The 16,672-nt window shown below is 42.4% G+C and overlaps 2 protein-coding genes, 1 long non-coding RNA gene and 5 other non-coding genes across 8 annotated transcripts; all 8 read right to left on the bottom strand.

The window, feature by feature from the left end:
- Positions 1-983: 983 nt before the first annotated feature.
- On the bottom strand, positions 984-5,188 carry LOC102791471 (calreticulin-like). The gene is made up of 9 exons (XM_087836187.1): positions 4,902-5,188; positions 4,271-4,372; positions 3,837-4,040; positions 3,638-3,732; positions 3,279-3,488; positions 3,027-3,140; positions 2,718-2,861; positions 2,390-2,482; positions 984-2,261 (listed from the first exon to the last, which is right to left on the bottom strand). The coding sequence occupies exons 1-9, from the start codon at positions 4,993-4,995 to the stop codon at positions 2,034-2,036; spliced, it is 1,284 nt and encodes a 427-aa protein (XP_087692313.1). The 5' UTR covers positions 4,996-5,188; the 3' UTR covers positions 984-2,033.
- A 1,199-nt stretch (positions 5,189-6,387) lies between these two features.
- Positions 6,388-11,985, bottom strand: tor3a (torsin family 3, member A). The gene is made up of 6 exons (XM_087836678.1): positions 11,666-11,985; positions 11,372-11,494; positions 10,812-11,077; positions 9,624-9,799; positions 8,096-8,220; positions 6,388-7,590 (listed from the first exon to the last, which is right to left on the bottom strand). The coding sequence occupies exons 1-6, from the start codon at positions 11,829-11,831 to the stop codon at positions 7,343-7,345; spliced, it is 1,104 nt and encodes a 367-aa protein (XP_087692804.1). The 5' UTR covers positions 11,832-11,985; the 3' UTR covers positions 6,388-7,342.
- A 431-nt stretch (positions 11,986-12,416) lies between these two features.
- Positions 12,417-16,385, bottom strand: LOC102795697 (uncharacterized). Its single transcript, XR_015717220.1, has 10 exons — positions 16,316-16,385; positions 15,746-15,842; positions 15,501-15,548; positions 14,887-14,918; positions 14,432-14,696; positions 14,207-14,246; positions 13,377-13,428; positions 13,039-13,092; positions 12,839-12,866; positions 12,417-12,636 (listed from the first exon to the last, which is right to left on the bottom strand). It is a non-coding gene; the product is annotated as an uncharacterized LOC102795697 (long non-coding RNA).
- Positions 12,713-12,787, bottom strand: LOC118455154 (small nucleolar RNA SNORD47). The gene has a single exon (XR_004844045.1). It is a non-coding gene; the product is annotated as a small nucleolar RNA SNORD47 (small nucleolar RNA).
- On the bottom strand, positions 14,311-14,393 carry LOC148095951 (small nucleolar RNA snR60/Z15/Z230/Z193/J17). Its single transcript, XR_015717334.1, has one exon. It is a non-coding gene; the product is annotated as a small nucleolar RNA snR60/Z15/Z230/Z193/J17 (small nucleolar RNA).
- On the bottom strand, positions 14,523-14,604 carry LOC148095950 (small nucleolar RNA snR60/Z15/Z230/Z193/J17). The gene has a single exon (XR_015717335.1). It is a non-coding gene; the product is annotated as a small nucleolar RNA snR60/Z15/Z230/Z193/J17 (small nucleolar RNA).
- On the bottom strand, positions 14,765-14,847 carry LOC118455153 (small nucleolar RNA SNORD79). The gene has a single exon (XR_004844044.1). It is a non-coding gene; the product is annotated as a small nucleolar RNA SNORD79 (small nucleolar RNA).
- Positions 15,618-15,687, bottom strand: LOC118455155 (small nucleolar RNA SNORD75). Its single transcript, XR_004844046.2, has one exon. It is a non-coding gene; the product is annotated as a small nucleolar RNA SNORD75 (small nucleolar RNA).
- Positions 16,386-16,672: the final 287 nt, after the last annotated feature.

Genomic DNA, 16,672 nt, shown 5'->3' with positions numbered 1-16,672 from the left:
GTGCACAAATAACAAAAGCCAATGGATGCAGAGATAAATAACAAATAAAGACTTGAAACACCCACTCTAGGAATTTCTTTACTTTTAGTTGCGTCATTTTGCTATCGGCAATTCATTTTTCTATGGGTCGTTTTAAAATATATAAGGCATTTAAAAATATATAGATAAATAGAATATCCACTACGAACAAACACATTTTTATTTAAGTTCGAACACTAGTGAAACACAGCAAATTTTGCAAGTCTGACTTTACGTTTTTGTTTCAAAGTAGAATAAAATTTAAAAAAAAATAAATAAATAAATAAAAATGAAAAAATGAACTGTTAACATCTGTCAATCTATTGAGTTTAATGACAGGAAGCAGAACTGCCCAAGCTGATAAAGTCGGTCAAAGTACAGGAAAATGACAATGAGGACAGAGAACTACGACATTTAAATAATAATTTCATTATTCGACTGAAATTCCTGCAAAAATTTCAAAAAAAAGCCTCATAAGACAAGTGTTGTTTACCTAGTCTTAGTTTTTAGTTTAGTTTTATTTAACTTTGATAACCTTTGTGAGTAGAAAATAAAATACAGACGAAAGGAGAAGATTCAAATGTAAATGAAGCTGAAGTATACCCAGGTACTGCAAACTGTAGTTGACCTTAAACCGTGAGTTTAAACTGTAGTGCAACCTTTGATGAGCCCGGTGAGCAGTAAAATTCAAATGATTGCCAAATTTGAACAGATATCTAAATCAAATGAGGGAACCAAATTAACATTCATCCATCCGAGTTCTTCTGCTGTGGCCTGTCCCAGTTGTCATGAGTCAAGATTAAGAGGTCTACCCTAACCAGGCCATCACCTACACAATAACAAATTAATTCAGAGTCTTTGGACTCTGGGAGGAAGCTGGAGAAAACCCACCCGGGGGAAAAGGGAGAACAGATAAATAAAACATGACACACACGCACAAAAAAAGACACAAAATTTCACAAGGATCTTTTCATTGTTTTCTTCTGGCTGTTTTATTGGACAGATCACCTGCCTTTGTTTTTATTTTACACAGCAACACAAAAATCGCCCCACTTCATTTACTACCATTAGTACAAAATGTCTTTTACAAAAGGAGCCTCTGTCAGACTGTTGGGACAGTGTGTTGGGGTACAGCAGTGCAGAAAACTTGGAATCGAAAATCAGGAAACGAGACGTATACACAAACGGCGAGGAAACCTAAAGTGTGTGCGTACCACACGACCAAATGTTCTGCTACTGGAGTGGTCTTAACGTACATCCTAAGTTTGAGTAGAGCTTATTTAGACACACGAGACTATAGTATGTGCACTGAAGTGGAAAAAGTGTTACCTATACAGTACAAAACTATGCAAGGGACTTCATCTTAAAGCACCTCATGTTACCATCCCACTGCAGACTGATTTGTTTTCTTTTTTCACTTTTGATCAGGTTGTCAAATATAGTGTTAGTCCTGCTGCACTCTGGTTGCCGTGCCAACAATCCTCGTTTGAATCAGATAGTGGAAACAGAAGAAGGCAAAATAACCTGGATGACAACATCAAATCTAATCCTCCCAGCCCGACAGGAATGAAAGAAAAATGTACAAAAATAAAAAATTAAAGGCAAACAAAACACGTGAGGTAAACCAAACGTTTTCCTGGTACCAAAACCTCCATACCAAATAAAACTTCTCATCTCATCACAATATCACACGTCATAACAACCCAGATTTTGTAAAATGTAAATGACAATTCACACGTTTGTGTTAAAATTTCTGGTTTCGACATTCATTTGACATTAATTATGCTTATCACTAGTCCTCGTTTAATAATCATCATTATAATAGTAGTAGTAGCACATGGAAACAAGAAACAGAACATTTAATTGCCCTTTTCTGACCGATCACCTTGCTTTGTAAACAAAGAAATGGAAAAAGCCCTTCCCACCCAGCCCCCGCCCCGGGGTGTCAGTCGTCAGGGTCTCAGTCTCAGCCTTATTCCAACGGCCCACTGACACAGTCTGAGCAGTTCTCGAGTTTATAACTCATCCTTGAGGTTAGAGTCTGTGCCTTCCTCCTCCTCTTCTTCCTCCTCCTCTTCCTCGTGCTCTTCCCCTTCCTCCTCCTCTTCGTCCTCCTCCTCTTCCTCCTTCTCCTCTTCCTCCTCGTCCTCCTCCTTTGCCTCTTCTCTCCTCTTCTTGTTCTCCTCCTCGCGCTTCTTTCTCTCGTCTTCCTCTTGGCTTTCCTTCATCTTCTTCTCAGCATCCTGGAGAAAATGCGAACAATGCAAATAAATATATCAAACTATATGAAAAGCTCATACTTTTTATTCGTGTTGACACTGACGTGAAATTAGAATTAGGATTACAGGGTGCAGGGCTACAACGAGCATACCTTAGTTTTGCCCCATGTGTCGTTGCCAACTTCCTCTGCCAGGTTTGGATCGTTTGTGATTAGAAAGTTGTCAAAGATAGTCCCAGACTTGACCTGCAGCCAGACACAAGGTCAACGCATATTTTGTTATCAAATCTTTAAAGAAAACAAGCACAATCCACAAACTCAAAGACTTTCAAGCATTTCTCCGTTGGAAAACATGCATAGTTTTTCCAGCAGCTCACACAATACAGAGCAAGTAACCAAATTGCTGGATCAATGTAAATAGTTTTAAAATATTTCAATAAATTTCATTATGCATTAAGATGTAAATACACATCCAGCTTACCTGCCACAAGTCGAGCCCAATCACCCCGACGCTGCCGTATTTATAGATCTCAGAATCGGCCGTGTACTCGGGGTTGTCAATCTCAGGGTGGATCCACTTGCCCTTGTAGGCAGGGTTGTCAATCTCTCTGGGCTTCCACTCACCCTGCGGACAGCAAACACACGCAGAGAAACTGGGGTTAAAACACAAAGCGGCTGACAGTGGAAACAGAGTAAATATTTTTGGAGAGCTCGCTGATGTGCAAAGCTCAGAAAAATAGCACAGAATAAATCCTGACTGCATGAAGAGTTAGAATCACTGGATATGCACCTTGTATTCAGGGTTCGTGACCATCGGTGGCTCCCACTCGCCATCCATCTCATCATCCCAGTCATCGGGCTTCTTGGCATCAGGATCTGGGATGTTCTCTGGTTTGTCCCAGTCCTGCAATGAAAACAAAAACAAAACATTTGAAACATGATCAACCTATCGAAACGTTTTAAAAATTAAAACAGTGTTGCACACGTGAGACAAGTACAATCATTAAAGTGATGCCCTGAAAGAATGCCAGGTCACACTGACCTCAGGTTTCTTATCGTCAGGGTCAGGAATCTTCTCCCTGTCATCCCAGTCCTCTGGCTTTTTGGCCTCGGGGTCCTTGATTTTTTTGGGGGGCAGGAAGTCCCAGTCATCCTCCAGATTGCCAGATTCCACCTTCTTATTGTCTATCTTAACCTCATAAGTGTTGTCAGGGTTGACGACCAGTGTGTACAAGTGGGTGTACTCATCATCCTGCAGGGCAGAAAAAAAAGGTTTGAAAAAGGTGCCGTCAATACATGCAACTAACAGCATATCACCATGTAGTTTATTTTTAATTGTTTAAGCTCATGTGTCCTTATATTGTGGTGCTTTTTATTAGAACTAGTTTCCCCATGCGTCACCTTGCACCGGATGTCCTTGTTGATCAGGTGGTTCTTGCCTTTGTAGTTGAAGATCACGTGAACTTTCTTTGTGCCAGGGCCGCAAATATCAGGACCTGAACGAGCCCACAAATACAAAGTGACAGTGAATGTCTGCGTATAACAAACACTGCCCGACAAAAGCAATAACATTTAACACACCATCCTTTGGTCCACTTACCAAACATGATGTTGTAGACAGAGTCTCCATGCATGTCCTCCTGGTTGAGCTCGGAGGGAAACAGTTTAATGTAGCCTCCGCCACAGTCGATGCTCTGCTCGTGTTTCACGGAGAACTGTATGACTAAAGGCTGGCCCTTGTTGCTGAAGTCATCGAAACGGGCTGACAGTGCATAAAAACGGGCATCCTGGCTCGTCTGCAGACCTGCAGAAACAATGGTGTTACTGCAGGGAAGATCAAGCTAAACCAGCGAGTAACAGTACGGGTTAATTCGATGCTTTTGCTCTGTTCTCAAGTCGAAGAACAGAGAGGAAGACAGCCGTGTTGATACTGGCAGAGCTCCACGAGGAAGCAAACACGCGCCTCTGACAGCAGGTGTCTGACAGGGTAGTACAGTGTAATTACGCAACACATATCAGCGCCTTCCTGCTTACCTTTGTCTTTCTCTTCATCACCGTAGAATTTCCCGGCAGTCAGGACAAACTTCCCATAATCGGACTTGTGCTTGGATTCCACCCAGCGACCCATCCAGGCATCTGCACAAACAGGTTCAGAGTCAGCTGCCCAGCAATCACCAAGACAAGACTCACAAAACTCTCTGTTAATCCAGCCTTCGATAGAGTGTGTGTGTGTGCGTGTGTGTGGGTGGGGGGCATACTGCGGGATTTTGTGACCGCCTTCACAGATGAAAGAACAGGACAGCTGGGAGAAGGAGGGTAGCAGTGAATGACCAGGGGAGAGATGTGCAGCAGTGGGGGGAGGGGGGAGGCAGACGGGGTGTGATAATAGCTTTGAGGGATGGGAAACATAAAGCAGGGAATATGAATAAATCAATGAATGGATGAGTGATCGGTTGGTCTTCTAGACTAATCAGCTGACGATGTAATCCACAAATTGCGGTAAAATCGTGAGAAATAACCGTAACAATCCGCGCCGATATGCGGACATGAAAAATAGCCATCATTCATCTCAGTCAGCATCACAGCATCTCAATGATGTACAGCAGCAACAAAGAAAAGCAAGCACTTCAATCCTATCTGTGTAATGTTGTGTGAAAGCGCTCACCGCCGTCTTCAAATTGCTCGCGGAAATAAACTGTGGACTCGGCCAGCGCAGATGCAGCCGACACGGCCATCAAAAGCAGGCACAGCGCTGTCATGGCGACGAGCTGAAGCAGCCGGTCGAAAACTAACCAATTACAAATAAAAATGCCCGCGTAGAAAGATTTTCTCTAAATAAGGTGAAGCGGCGTTGTCTGTCAGTGCGGTATCCCCATACAGTGATGTTACAGTGAGAGCCACCGAGACGCTGCCGCTTCTCTCCTCTCGCCTCGGAACAGATGTCTGAATCTGATTGGACGACGGTTGCTAACCTCAATAAGGAAGCGCTACCGCTTAAAGCCAATCAGAGGACAGAGAATCCGGACGAATACTTTCTGCAGCCAATGGGAGCAGACCACGCGTTTGCCTGATACACGCCCAAAGGAAGGATGATGCGCCGTGGGTGAATCACATGCAAGGGGAAAATGCAATATCAGTAACAACACGAGTATAATTAAAGCGAAACAACGTGAACTACATATACATACTTACAGCAAATAAAAAAATTAATGAAATAATTCAAATCGGTAGGAAAAAAATAATGTTCTATAAAAATAAATAATTTTTCACATTCTCAGCAAATGTTTTCACGGCTGATCTCGTGCAGCAGATCTATATAATCTCAGGCGTGATTTTCTTGCCTTATGTAAACTAAACTAAACACAGGAGAATCCATAGAAATATACATCACAGGCGTAACAACTCTGTAATAGGTCCCAGGGCAGATCTTTTTTGGGGGGGGATTCTTACCTCCACATTGTATCAGAACAAACACAGCATAGCATATAGCAATAATAAGACATATCAATGGCATCAGTCCAGCTTGTAACCAGCACCATGGATAACAACTGCAGTCGGGGGTTGGCTCGGCGGACAAATTTACCTAAAGCCTACAAACACACACACAAGCCCAAAATAGATTCAGCCTTGCTAATGTAACATAAAGACACCTGTAATATGTGCAAGCTACAAAAAGCCACAGGTCCTCACAGGCTTACTCGATGGGCAAGCTTATAACAAGCACACTGATTTATAGAATTTCTCATTCAACAATTTGTTTTCTACTAGTTTTCTACATATATCACACACTCACATACTGACGAGTGCTTATTTTGAACATATGACTGGTACCATTGTTTCAAACCTTTAAACAAACTTCATCTCTCGGGCCTTGCATTCAGCAAAGTCAACAGGTTCATAGGGAGCAAGAACAAGTAATTTGGTTCCCAGCATCTATCAAAACATTGTAGAGTGTAAAATTACTGGGTCAATATTTGCACAACTGAAAATGTAATAAAAATGTATAAAGCATAAAAATACAGGCTTTACTCTAGTCCACTTTACTGTAATCCTGTCAATATAAGTACCCAGTGTAACATAGAGGAGGGCCCTCTAAGGTAGTTTTCTCGACTGGGTCCCAGGCGCTGCCCTGCCTGCCACATTCAAATTCGAACATTAATGTGGAGTCAAATCACTGAAATCGATGATGATTGTTGTTTACCAGGTTTTTATTTCTTTAAACCGTGTCTGACAGGTTCTCTCTGTGTTCTTATTGTGATGTGACCCTCAGCTTTGAAGCAGACTGTGTTGATGATCGATGAATTATACCAACAAAAGAGTAAAGCACACCACTGAGTAACAACTGTATATTAAGTAACAGTACAGTAAAACCTATCAAATGTTTTTAGAAAACACAAGTATGTAAAAGGGTGAGTTTCCACAGGTCCGATGCTTTAGAGACACAAGGACTGTGTCTCTAAAGCACACAGTAAGAGCTTCAAGTAACATTCCCATCACCACTGGTCCTCGTACGTTCATTTTAAAAGGAATAAAAAAATCTAACAAAATAAAATAAGTGCACATTTAGAGTACTCCACAAAACTAATCTGGTGCAGTAAAATGTTCAAATATGGCACAAATGATATAAATAAATAATCTGTGCTGATATAAGCACAATGTTTGACATGCCACTAGTAACACATGAATTACAAACTCATATGAACACAAACAACAGTGCGAGTCAGACTTTGGCCGAGGGGATTAGATATAAATAGTGAAAAGGAAAATAAATGTCTCCCTCTGCGCCACACTCTGCACAGACACCATCTTCTTCACCCCTTCGTCTTGACAGGATTCAAACCGGGCAGGTGAAGAAGAGCAGCCACGCTTCCTGTGACGCCGCCCATCTCTGCGGGCTGGGTCACGCTGCTCTGCCCTCTAATCCTGGATCTGCCCTGATGTCTGGCCTTCAGTGACGGGACCTGGACAGACACATGTTGCATCTGTGGGGGGAGGGGGAAGTGTGCAGTGCAGAGCAAAGACGACACATCTCTGTGGCTCTGTATGCAGATGGGCCGGTAAAGCAATCTTACACCTCCAGGTCCGTCTCTCTGTTTCCTCCTCGCTCTAGGGAAGAAAGAAGTTGATCCTCTGAGGTATGGACTTGCATCCTTGGGCTGAGAACAGTCTCTCCTCTTTGGGAACATACAGCATTGCCTTGGCCACCTCATCCAACGTGGCTTCATCTGTTTCCAGACCTCGTGCTGCGTAGGCGTCCCGTGCACAGAGCTTAATGTGACGGTACTCCAGGGGCAGAAAGGGCACAAAGAAGTCAATCAGGTGACCAGACATCAGCTCACTCTGAGCAAAGCCACCTGGGATATTAAAACAAAACAGGAAATAGAAACATATTTAAAGTTTTAACAATGTGTTTTGGTTCTTTTTTATCATACGCTGTATATAAAAGATGGCATGGCCAGTGTACTGATTCTTTGGTCAGCAGGGGGGCGATTCCTGAGGTGGTCTGTGACCTCGGTGATCACTTTCCTGCTAATTTTGTAACCACAAACAAGGATAAAACATGGTGTGTTTTACCATGATTAACCACGTGAGTAATGAAGTTGTTAACCAGTAAGTGTACAAAATCCACCCCTCACTCATGAGTACCAGATTCAAAGATGAGGCTTCACAACAGGGCCTCACTAACCCATGGGTAACACTGTGCTGCTCTAAGCTGTTTTTATGTCACTTTAGCGGCTTTCAGCAAATAATTTCAAGCCACTGAGCAACCAGAACACCTGAGTAACTTAATGGCTTAAAAAAAGGCTCAAAGCTTAAGAAAACCCACCAGGCAACCTTTACAAAAACTTTACCGCTCACCTTGAGACTCCATAGTCTCAGCTCGCAGCCGATGCTCGAGGTCTTCCATACCGATGTCCTCTCGATTCTGGCCAGAGTGCCAGAAGTCCAGCGCTACGTCGTTGATTGTTGCACCACCAATGTTACTGCAGTGACAACAGCAAAAACACATTATATGTCTACTAGGGGTGCAACAATACTCGTATCGATATTGAACCGTTCATGCAGTACTTTCGGTTCAGTACGCATATGTATCGAACAATACAACATTTTTTATTTATTTTATCAACTTTTCTTCTGACGATGCTGTCTGTGTTGAGCGCTCAGTGGATCTGCGTTCGACTACTCCGCCTAGGCTGCACTGTCGAGTGCAGATCGACTGAGCACAGCGCAAGCTAGCAAGACAGAAGTTAAGCTCCTTGCAACATGGCAGATTGAACCTCCCCCACCCTCATTCAGATCTGGCGTTTGGAACTATTTTGGTTTTCATGTGACGTATGACCCTGAAGGTAAGCGTGTCATGGACTAAAGTAAAACAGTATGTTGGATGTGCCACGCAATGCTCAATTACATTGGTGGGAACTAGTGCGTTAGCGCAGTTAGCTCGTTAACGTGTTGGCCGTCCAGCCCCACGCACGGGGCGATCCGCGGTAGCTCGTTAACGGAGATTTGCCGTGTTGTGGCTTTAACGTCATTTCAGATTAACGCTGACAGCACTAGTGGGAATACAACGAATATGACTGCACATTTACTCCGACATCATCCTCGTGCAAAGACAAGTGGAAGCAGACAAAAACAACAAGCACGCATGCTACAAACTTTACCCGAGTCATTTAGACAGCCGTTAGCACATGATTCTCCTTATGGGGACCTGATATGTTTAATATGCTGCTGAGAATATAGCCCAGAAGAAGCGTATAGTAGAGCTTTTATTTTGGAAAGAGCCATTTCTCTGTAACAAACTCTCTTTTCCAAAGATGAGTGATTTCTCCATCAGATAGATTTATTTTTTTATTACTTTGTTGTTTCAGCAACATTAAATTTAAAAACTGTACTTTTGAGTTAAAATATATATTTATAATTTTAATAAATGACAAATTAAAAAAGCATGAACATTTTTTTGTATCGAAAAAATATCGAACCGTGAATTTTGTGTATTGGTGCACCCCTAATGTCTACAGCTGCTGAGCTTCTCAGGGAGACTCGATTCTTTCTGCAGTTTGTCACAAAGTTTCTTTAATACAAGTTGCTCTTAGATAAATGATCACAGTTCAAAGATGGTCAGTAATTCACTCACATCTCTGAACCATAACTGTTGAGTGAAAAACGGCTTTTTCTATTTTTGACTGAACAGACTGTTAGTCAGGACAAATCTGACTTGAGGAATTGAAAACATGAAAAATCCATACAGAAGGCTGATGGAGACAGAAGGAGCTCCATCCTTCACCGCTGATGAGCTGCCAGGCTATCTGGACAGGAAGTGCAACGCATTCTGATCGGCAGAGAGCTTTACAGCTTCATCAAACTGCGCCTGAAACAGTCGACTAACCTGAGGAAGAGGAAGATGGCCCTGCGGTAGCTGACCCCATCTACGTTGTCATAGTGATCCATGAAGGGCTTGATTGCGTCGATGAGGCCCGGATGAAGCTTTTCAGCCTCATCGAAGATGAACAGAGTCTGAGGGCAGCGCAGCACCATGTCTCGGATTGCTTCTCTCAGCTGACCCTGGATTTCAGGCAAAAAACAAACAAACAACAAAACAAAAGTCAAACATTATTAACATTTTATAACATTTCAGATCTGACAGAAGCTGATTATTATTTCCTTTCAAGCTTTATATATAAAGATATTAAACTGTGCATAAAATATTACTAAGATGAGATGAGATGAGATGAGATAAGATAAGCTTTATTAGTCCCACAGGTGGGAAATTTGTTTTGTTACAGCAAAAGTGCAAAGTTATGTAGCAGAAATTAGAAAACACTGGAATGCAATAAAATACAATAGAATAAAATAGAAATACAAATACAAGAATACAACTTCGTCAGAAGAAGAATTGCACATATAGCAGTCTTATTGCACATGTGTGGGTTTGTGTGTTTGATCAGCTGTAAAAGTCTTTATTGTGGAGTCTGACTTAAACCAACAGCCGACATTTATCAAGAATGTTTTAATCTTTTTAAACAAATATATAAATGAATATATAATATAAACAAACGAAAATATAAATGTGCCATTGTTGGTAAAAGTTCTTTAAAAGAATTAGCCCTGTTATATGCCACAGAGGTTCAGTGGGAGGCTGTACGACAACACGTAGACACGTTAAAGTCCACATTTGCACACTCTGCAGACTTTGAGGGCATGAGGGGAAAGGTTATCCCGTGAACTGCATATACCGATTTATATTTGGATAGCTCTGTACTATGCACCATGTATTAATACTATGTAAACACAATTTTGAAATCAGCTGCAGTGATTGTGAAAAAATGTGCACAAATGAGACTGAGCCGGCACCTCTGACCCGGTTGGACAAACGCCAGGTTCCAAACATCCATTTCTCTGAGTATTTGTGTCGCAGCATCAGTGTTGACTTAAAGCATCTGTCCAAACCATGACTGCTATCACTCATGATGAATTACAACACAGAATAAATATCTATGTAAGCAAAGCAGCGTCCAGAGAATACAGGTACATGTTCCTGGCACAGGACGGCCATCGCTGTGCCAAGTCGGCTCACCTTGTACGTGTCCACCAGCCTGGCGTGCGGGAAGTGGAACGGGGCGATGAACAAACGGACACACTCGCTCTTCACCCCGTCCCGGTACAAGTTATCAGCAATGATCCGGGCCACGAAGTTCTTGCCTGTGCCGGACCAGCCGTGGAAGGAGAGCGTGAGGGGCTTGTTGGACTCGGGGTTGTTGATGAAACCCTGGATGGCTTTCAGAACCACAGACTGAGCCAGATGTTGCCCGTGGAGCTTCGTCTGAAGGTCTCTTGCAAGACCTGCACATGAGACCATAGATTGTTTTTTTTTTTTTTTTTTTAAAGGAACCGGCAAATATGAAAAAAGTGCTCTGTGTTAAAATGTCTACTTTTAAAATATGTGATATAGCCAATAAAACGTAAAGTTGTTAAAGGGCTGCATCAGGCGCTGAAGCTAAAGCCTTTATCAGATGATGAGTAACTGTGTGCAGTGTTGGGTGAATTCACAAACAGACGATTATAAAAAATAATGAGGGGAAATGACCAACAGGCGCTTGGGGCAAAGCGGGCAGCCACAGAGCAGCAGTGTGATACCTGTGATGTTGTTGGTTATCCTGCAGTCTCCGGACTCACAGCACTGACCCAGGCTACAGTACCACTGATGCAGCAGGCTCATGTAGTCCTGGGGAAACCCTGCCCAGATATCCCTGGTAGGAACTGCTCGCATCACAAGAGCAGGGCGAGAGAAGTCCGTGTTTATAACAGCGTAATAACGAATCGTAAAAATAAAAATATTGCAAAATGCGCACGAGGCACGATGTAGCTTGCGAAATGAGCGCTTTATAGCGTTATACTAAAATGGTTTGAATTTCTTTTACCATCTCTTACCTTGCTGTGTGGCATCATCCTGATTGGGCTGACACTCCCCCTCCCAGATATTGCAATAAATATAATTGAAATAGTAAGTAGAGACGTTGCTAATGCTATCGAAATGGAAGAAGTCGGCCTGTGCCGAGACAGCCCAGAGCAGCAGGAGGAAGCACCGCGCAGACATCGCGAACAGGCTGACGTGAAGCGGTCCAAACGACACTGAACACGAAGTCCCGTTTCTGCTCTCCCATTTATCTGAACGCGGTGGTCCACCGGCGGCCTGCTGTGACTGGGATACCCCTCCCCGCCCCCGACAACCTCTCCCTGAACTGAAGCCAAAGAGGGGGCGCTTGTTGTGTGGTTCGCTGCAAGGCGGAGGGGCGGTTACTACCCCATTCCCTACTGCTCACGTCCAATTTGAGTGGAGCGAAGCCTGTACTGCAACGCCATACGGCAAATGTCACGCTACCGAGGTAAGAGGTTTGCGTGTCCACGGTCAGCAACGCTAGCTAGATATTCCCGCCCTTGGGAGGTCAGCAAGTGACCGAATCGAACTCCTTTCGATTACACAACGTCACTTCCGGCGAGAAGTCGTACAACTTGCTCTCAATCTTATTTACTTTTCATAGTTGTGTCATTAAATTGTACTACGAGACTATTTGCACAACTGGTTTAGTAATATAAGACCAGTTCATTTGGCGCTCATACCCATCGCCCATTGAGAAAGGGAGGAGAAAAAAACAAAAACAAAACAATGCACACAAATGAGTCAATAACAAATATTTTATTGTTACAAATTGAAGTCAACAGGATCAGTTCACAATCCAGACGTAATAGCATGAGCAGGGTCTGAACACTGATTCCTGCAGGTGAAAATCTGTCAACATCACGTTCCAGCTTTTGAGGAAACAGCACCAGACTGCATCATTTAGATTTATTATGAAGTGACAGACTTGTGCTTGATTGTGCTTCAGTGCATGAGGCGTCACCTGTGTGGAGAAGAAATCATTAAAATACAAGTACAGACTACTAACAGAAGAGCTAACTAGCTATTAATGACCACATGACCTCAGAAAAAAGTGGAACGGTAAGGGTTATAATCAGCTTAAGTCATCTGGCAAAATCAGATCATCACTAGTCCTGTGGCCACCTTGAAATAATCGTGATTCAGGACTGGACAAAGACACTCACCAGGTAAAGAACTTGTTCTTTTCTCCTTCTGAAAAAGAAGAATGAAAAACCTTATTACAAGTCAGCGATTGGCTGATTCATACTTTGTTCACTGGGTTGCTCAGTGACAGACTGTCCACACGAGTGTTCAGGTCAGACATTTGTTGTAACATCACTGAACCCCTTATGACCATCGTGCACTTTTAAGTCAGTTTTCTCACCTCAGTCACTCTGGTTTGGTCCACACTGGGTCTCCATTCCTCACACAGAATAACCTGAAGATATGAGAGCATCAGTCAAACATGCACATCAACTGTAAAGATGAAGGAGTCTACGCTGGCCTGGTCAGCTAGAGCTAATAAACAGACTCCATGGTTTAAAGTCAGTCTGTACTTTGTCATCACACAGGCCAGACTACAAGGATCAAATGATCTCTACTGCAAGAAAGTGATCCCAGAAAATACAGAAGTGGCTCCTTCAGACCCAGCTCTATAAACCTCAACAGCACGGGGCCCATTCTGGGTCTGAGGAGCTAAAAATGACACAATTTCATCCTCACCATGAGTGTTTAATCATCTTCTGAATGGTGATGAGTTGCGAGCCCGCTCGTTCTGTAAAAACAAATTAAGTTTCAGGTTAATTTACAGAACCATGCTCACTTATTTTCTCCAACATTAAAAATCCAGATCAGAGTGTTACAAATTATCCTCAACTGGATCAGCGACCTGATTCAAACTCATCACATCTGAAAGCTGTTAGCTGCTGTGCAGGGATGTCACCAGAAATGATACCCAACGCTAACATTTGCTACCAAAAATCTGAGATCACTTTCTTTTCTTTGGTACCATGTACTAAGCTGCCATATTTCTAGATACATTCTTATATATTAGAGGAAATCCAACAGCACAGGAAACACTACCTGTGGAAAAGGACCATTTATGCAGCAGCCATAATAGCTCTGCTTAAACTCATAAGGCAGAGTTCTTATTTCGCTATGAATGACGGTACTTTACACTTTTTAGGTGGAGTAAGCGATCAAAGAACGATGCAGTTTCATACAGTCCAAACACCACAAGTTAACAGAGCGCTTAAACTTCAAAGACTTAAAGCTGAGCATGTTTTAATTCAAGGCATCATCCTGATGATGTCACCATTGAGACTGCTGTTATTTCATAGGTTAAATGGTTTGCTGTGGTAATTCTAGTCATGCTTATCCTTTTGTATAACAGGTCTATAACTGTAATTACCACACTATGCAATTTAGTCTGTGCCTTGTTAAAAGTGTTATTTGAGATAAATTATCTGCCACTGTGTAGTTCTATTGGTGCAGAGCATCAGGTTTGTGGTACTGTGACATCCCCACTGCAGTGTTTAAGATTTAATGCTTACCAGCAGAGCAGCAACGAATCAGACAGCAAGGAGTTCACATCTGAAGAGAAAGAACTTAATTATCACTTTGCTTTAAACACGTCAGTGTTTGTGGGACTACATAAGTTGATGCTCAGCTAGGAGCGAAAGACGATAGTTATTCTTCATAGTTTAATCTGTTGAACTATGCACTCATCACTGCATCGAGCTGCATTAAAAGAAATGTAGAGCAGGATTTCAACTCACCTCCACTTTGCCTTTTGTGGGACTCCTGAAAAAAAATTAGATACAAGTTTAGAAAGAACTCAAATCCAGTGACCCTCAAAGGTTGCAGAGGCCGACACATCAGCTAGGAGCGAAAGACGATAGTGATTCTTCATAGTTTAATCTGCTGAACTATGCACTCATCATTGCATCGAACCAGTTTTATCTTTACAGGCCAGCTCCTCAAAGAAAAAACCTACCTGCAACCGATCCAAGAATGCACGTCTGGATCCAACATCAGGACCGTCTGCAAAGCACGAGAGACGCATCGTTGAATAGTCCAAATTTTAACATGCATGTATGTAATATAGTTTTAACTGCATCAGAAAAAAGTCCTCTTTCACTCTTTTTCAGAGAGATTCCCATTGTTTTAAAAACAAAAGTCATCATTAACAGTCTCTTATGGTAACACATGATCAAGAATTTACATGCATTACCTGTTAGCGATAGGACTCGGACCTGAGGACACCTGTGGGTAAAAATAAAGTGATTAAAATGATATCAACTTTTAAGCTCACAGGTTGGGAGTAAGTAGTGCCTCAGATAATACAACTTGGTGGTTGGAGTATCATCACATCTTCTCAAGAGTAGCAAATAAGTGTCATCACAGGAGCACAAATTTATGGCAAAGACCGATGCTTCCCTGAGGTGTTAGCAGAGAGAAAACTACACGTGTAGATCGGGACTCCAGGAACAGCGTTACAAGTCAGTGTTTTGGCCCAATATTGAACATTTTCATTTAAAATAGATTTCCTGTTCATTTGTTGTACATTGTGTACAAATCACACTTTGTCAGTCAAATGAAAACAGTAATATCCAGATTAGTTTTACATGCAAATATTAGTTTATCTATGCAAAGGCACACTAGGGTTATTAATACTTAGGTTTGAAATATTTGTGTCAATATGCACCCAAGCAATTAAAAAGATATCATCTTCAATTTCAGCCATAGGAATTTTATCATTATAGTTTGATTTAAGAGAAGGTGTAGTCTCTCCACAGCGAACACCTTAGAGAAGCACAAGTTTCCTCTGCAAACACTCATCCTCACCTCCTCAGTCCCCTACAGACAAGTCACATCTCTGGGCTTTCACGGCACCTGTAGAAACAGTCTTGTTAGGACTATTGCAATGAAAGCAAGAAACTCAAAAGAAAAACTATATATGGAAGTCTCAGTGTAGAAAATGCTCAGAAATCACTTCTGTCCACTACTCTTATACTTTAAATCATCACCGACGTCCATTTAGGGAAACAAAAAATAAATAAAAATTCAGGGTTTAAAGAAGAACTCCTTACCATCGAGCATCTGCTGATTTCGAGAAGTCAGGATAAGCATCGTGATCCTTCATCTTTGAAGATCCGTCTGTATTTTTGGGTGTTTTAAGTTGTTAATCTGTCAGATTTAACCCAAACACGACAGGGAGGTTAAACATATTTATAATTAAAATCCTCAAAGTTTTATACACCCACTAAACACGCTGCATGACCAGCAGCAGGAGCCGTGCAGCTAAGCTAACCGGCCCAGTTTCGCACAGCCTTTGCCCCGTCTTGTCAGGAATGTTGCCTTTACTTCACATCGACTCAGATGTCCCTAGCAACATTATGTCATCATATGTAAGCGGGACTAAACTGCACCGAGGCTGCTTTTAAAACAGCATCTAACGATCCGCAGGCCAACACGCGATCTGTTGCACGTGGATGAGGCCTGCTAGGCTAACGCTTATTAGCTCTAAAGAGCTTCCACTTAAAAATGCCACAGAGTATAACGTTACCTACATGATAGGTTAACAGTTATTACTGCTGGCGTACAGTGAAGTCAAAAACCACGAGACAAACACTAAAGCTGAAAAACTCCTACTAACTCACCTGCAAGTCGTCCGAGGAATGAGGCAGAGAAGCGGGCGAGAGGCGCTTTTATAGAAGCTACCGCACAGCCTGATGGGAAAAACATGTCTGGCTGAGCAGCGCCCCTGCTGGACGAGTCGGTCTGCGAACACGCAACGTGTGCGACATGTTTTTGTGTTTTAACAGAATACTTGTGCCCTGAAAAAACTCTGCTTTGATTCATTTGAAATTATTCAGCTGCTCCCTTTAGGACTCCTCTCCTCTTCTGCCACACCAACCACCTGCATCTGCATTTCCACCTTCACAGGGAATGGATGGAGCTAGCTTCACATTCAGTTTTCAGTTTTTTTTGTTATATGCAAGTTAGCACAGGGTCAA

The sequence above is a fragment of the Neolamprologus brichardi genome, chromosome 23 (assembly GCF_056152115.1).
Source record: "Neolamprologus brichardi isolate AB-2024 chromosome 23, ASM5615211v1, whole genome shotgun sequence".
Lineage (NCBI taxonomy): Eukaryota > Metazoa > Chordata > Actinopteri > Cichliformes > Cichlidae > Neolamprologus > Neolamprologus brichardi.
The sequence above is the reverse complement of the archived record's forward strand: the minus strand, read 5'-3'. Positions and strand labels throughout refer to the sequence as shown.

Excerpts from the sequence above, each read along its gene's own strand:
- LOC102791471 (XM_087836187.1), bottom strand. The coding sequence starts at position 4,995 with ATGACAGCGCTGTGCCTGCTTTTGATGGCCGTGTCGGCTGCATCTGCG. Across the intron at positions 4,041-4,270 it reads TGATGAAGAGAAAGACAAAG|GTCTGCAGACGAGCCAGGAT; the intron begins GTAAGCAGGAAG and ends TTGTTTCTGCAG. Across the intron at positions 3,489-3,637 it reads ACAAGGACATCCGGTGCAAG|GATGATGAGTACACCCACTT; the intron begins GTGACGCATGGG and ends TCTGCCCTGCAG.
- tor3a (XM_087836678.1), bottom strand. The coding sequence starts at position 11,831 with ATGTCTGCGCGGTGCTTCCTCCTGCTGCTCTGGGCTGTCTCGGCACAG. Across the intron at positions 11,078-11,371 it reads GATAACCAACAACATCACAG|GTCTTGCAAGAGACCTTCAG; the intron begins GTATCACACTGC and ends TCTCATGTGCAG. Across the intron at positions 8,221-9,623 it reads GCCATCTTCCTCTTCCTCAG|TAACATTGGTGGTGCAACAA; the intron begins GTTAGTCGACTG and ends TTGTCACTGCAG.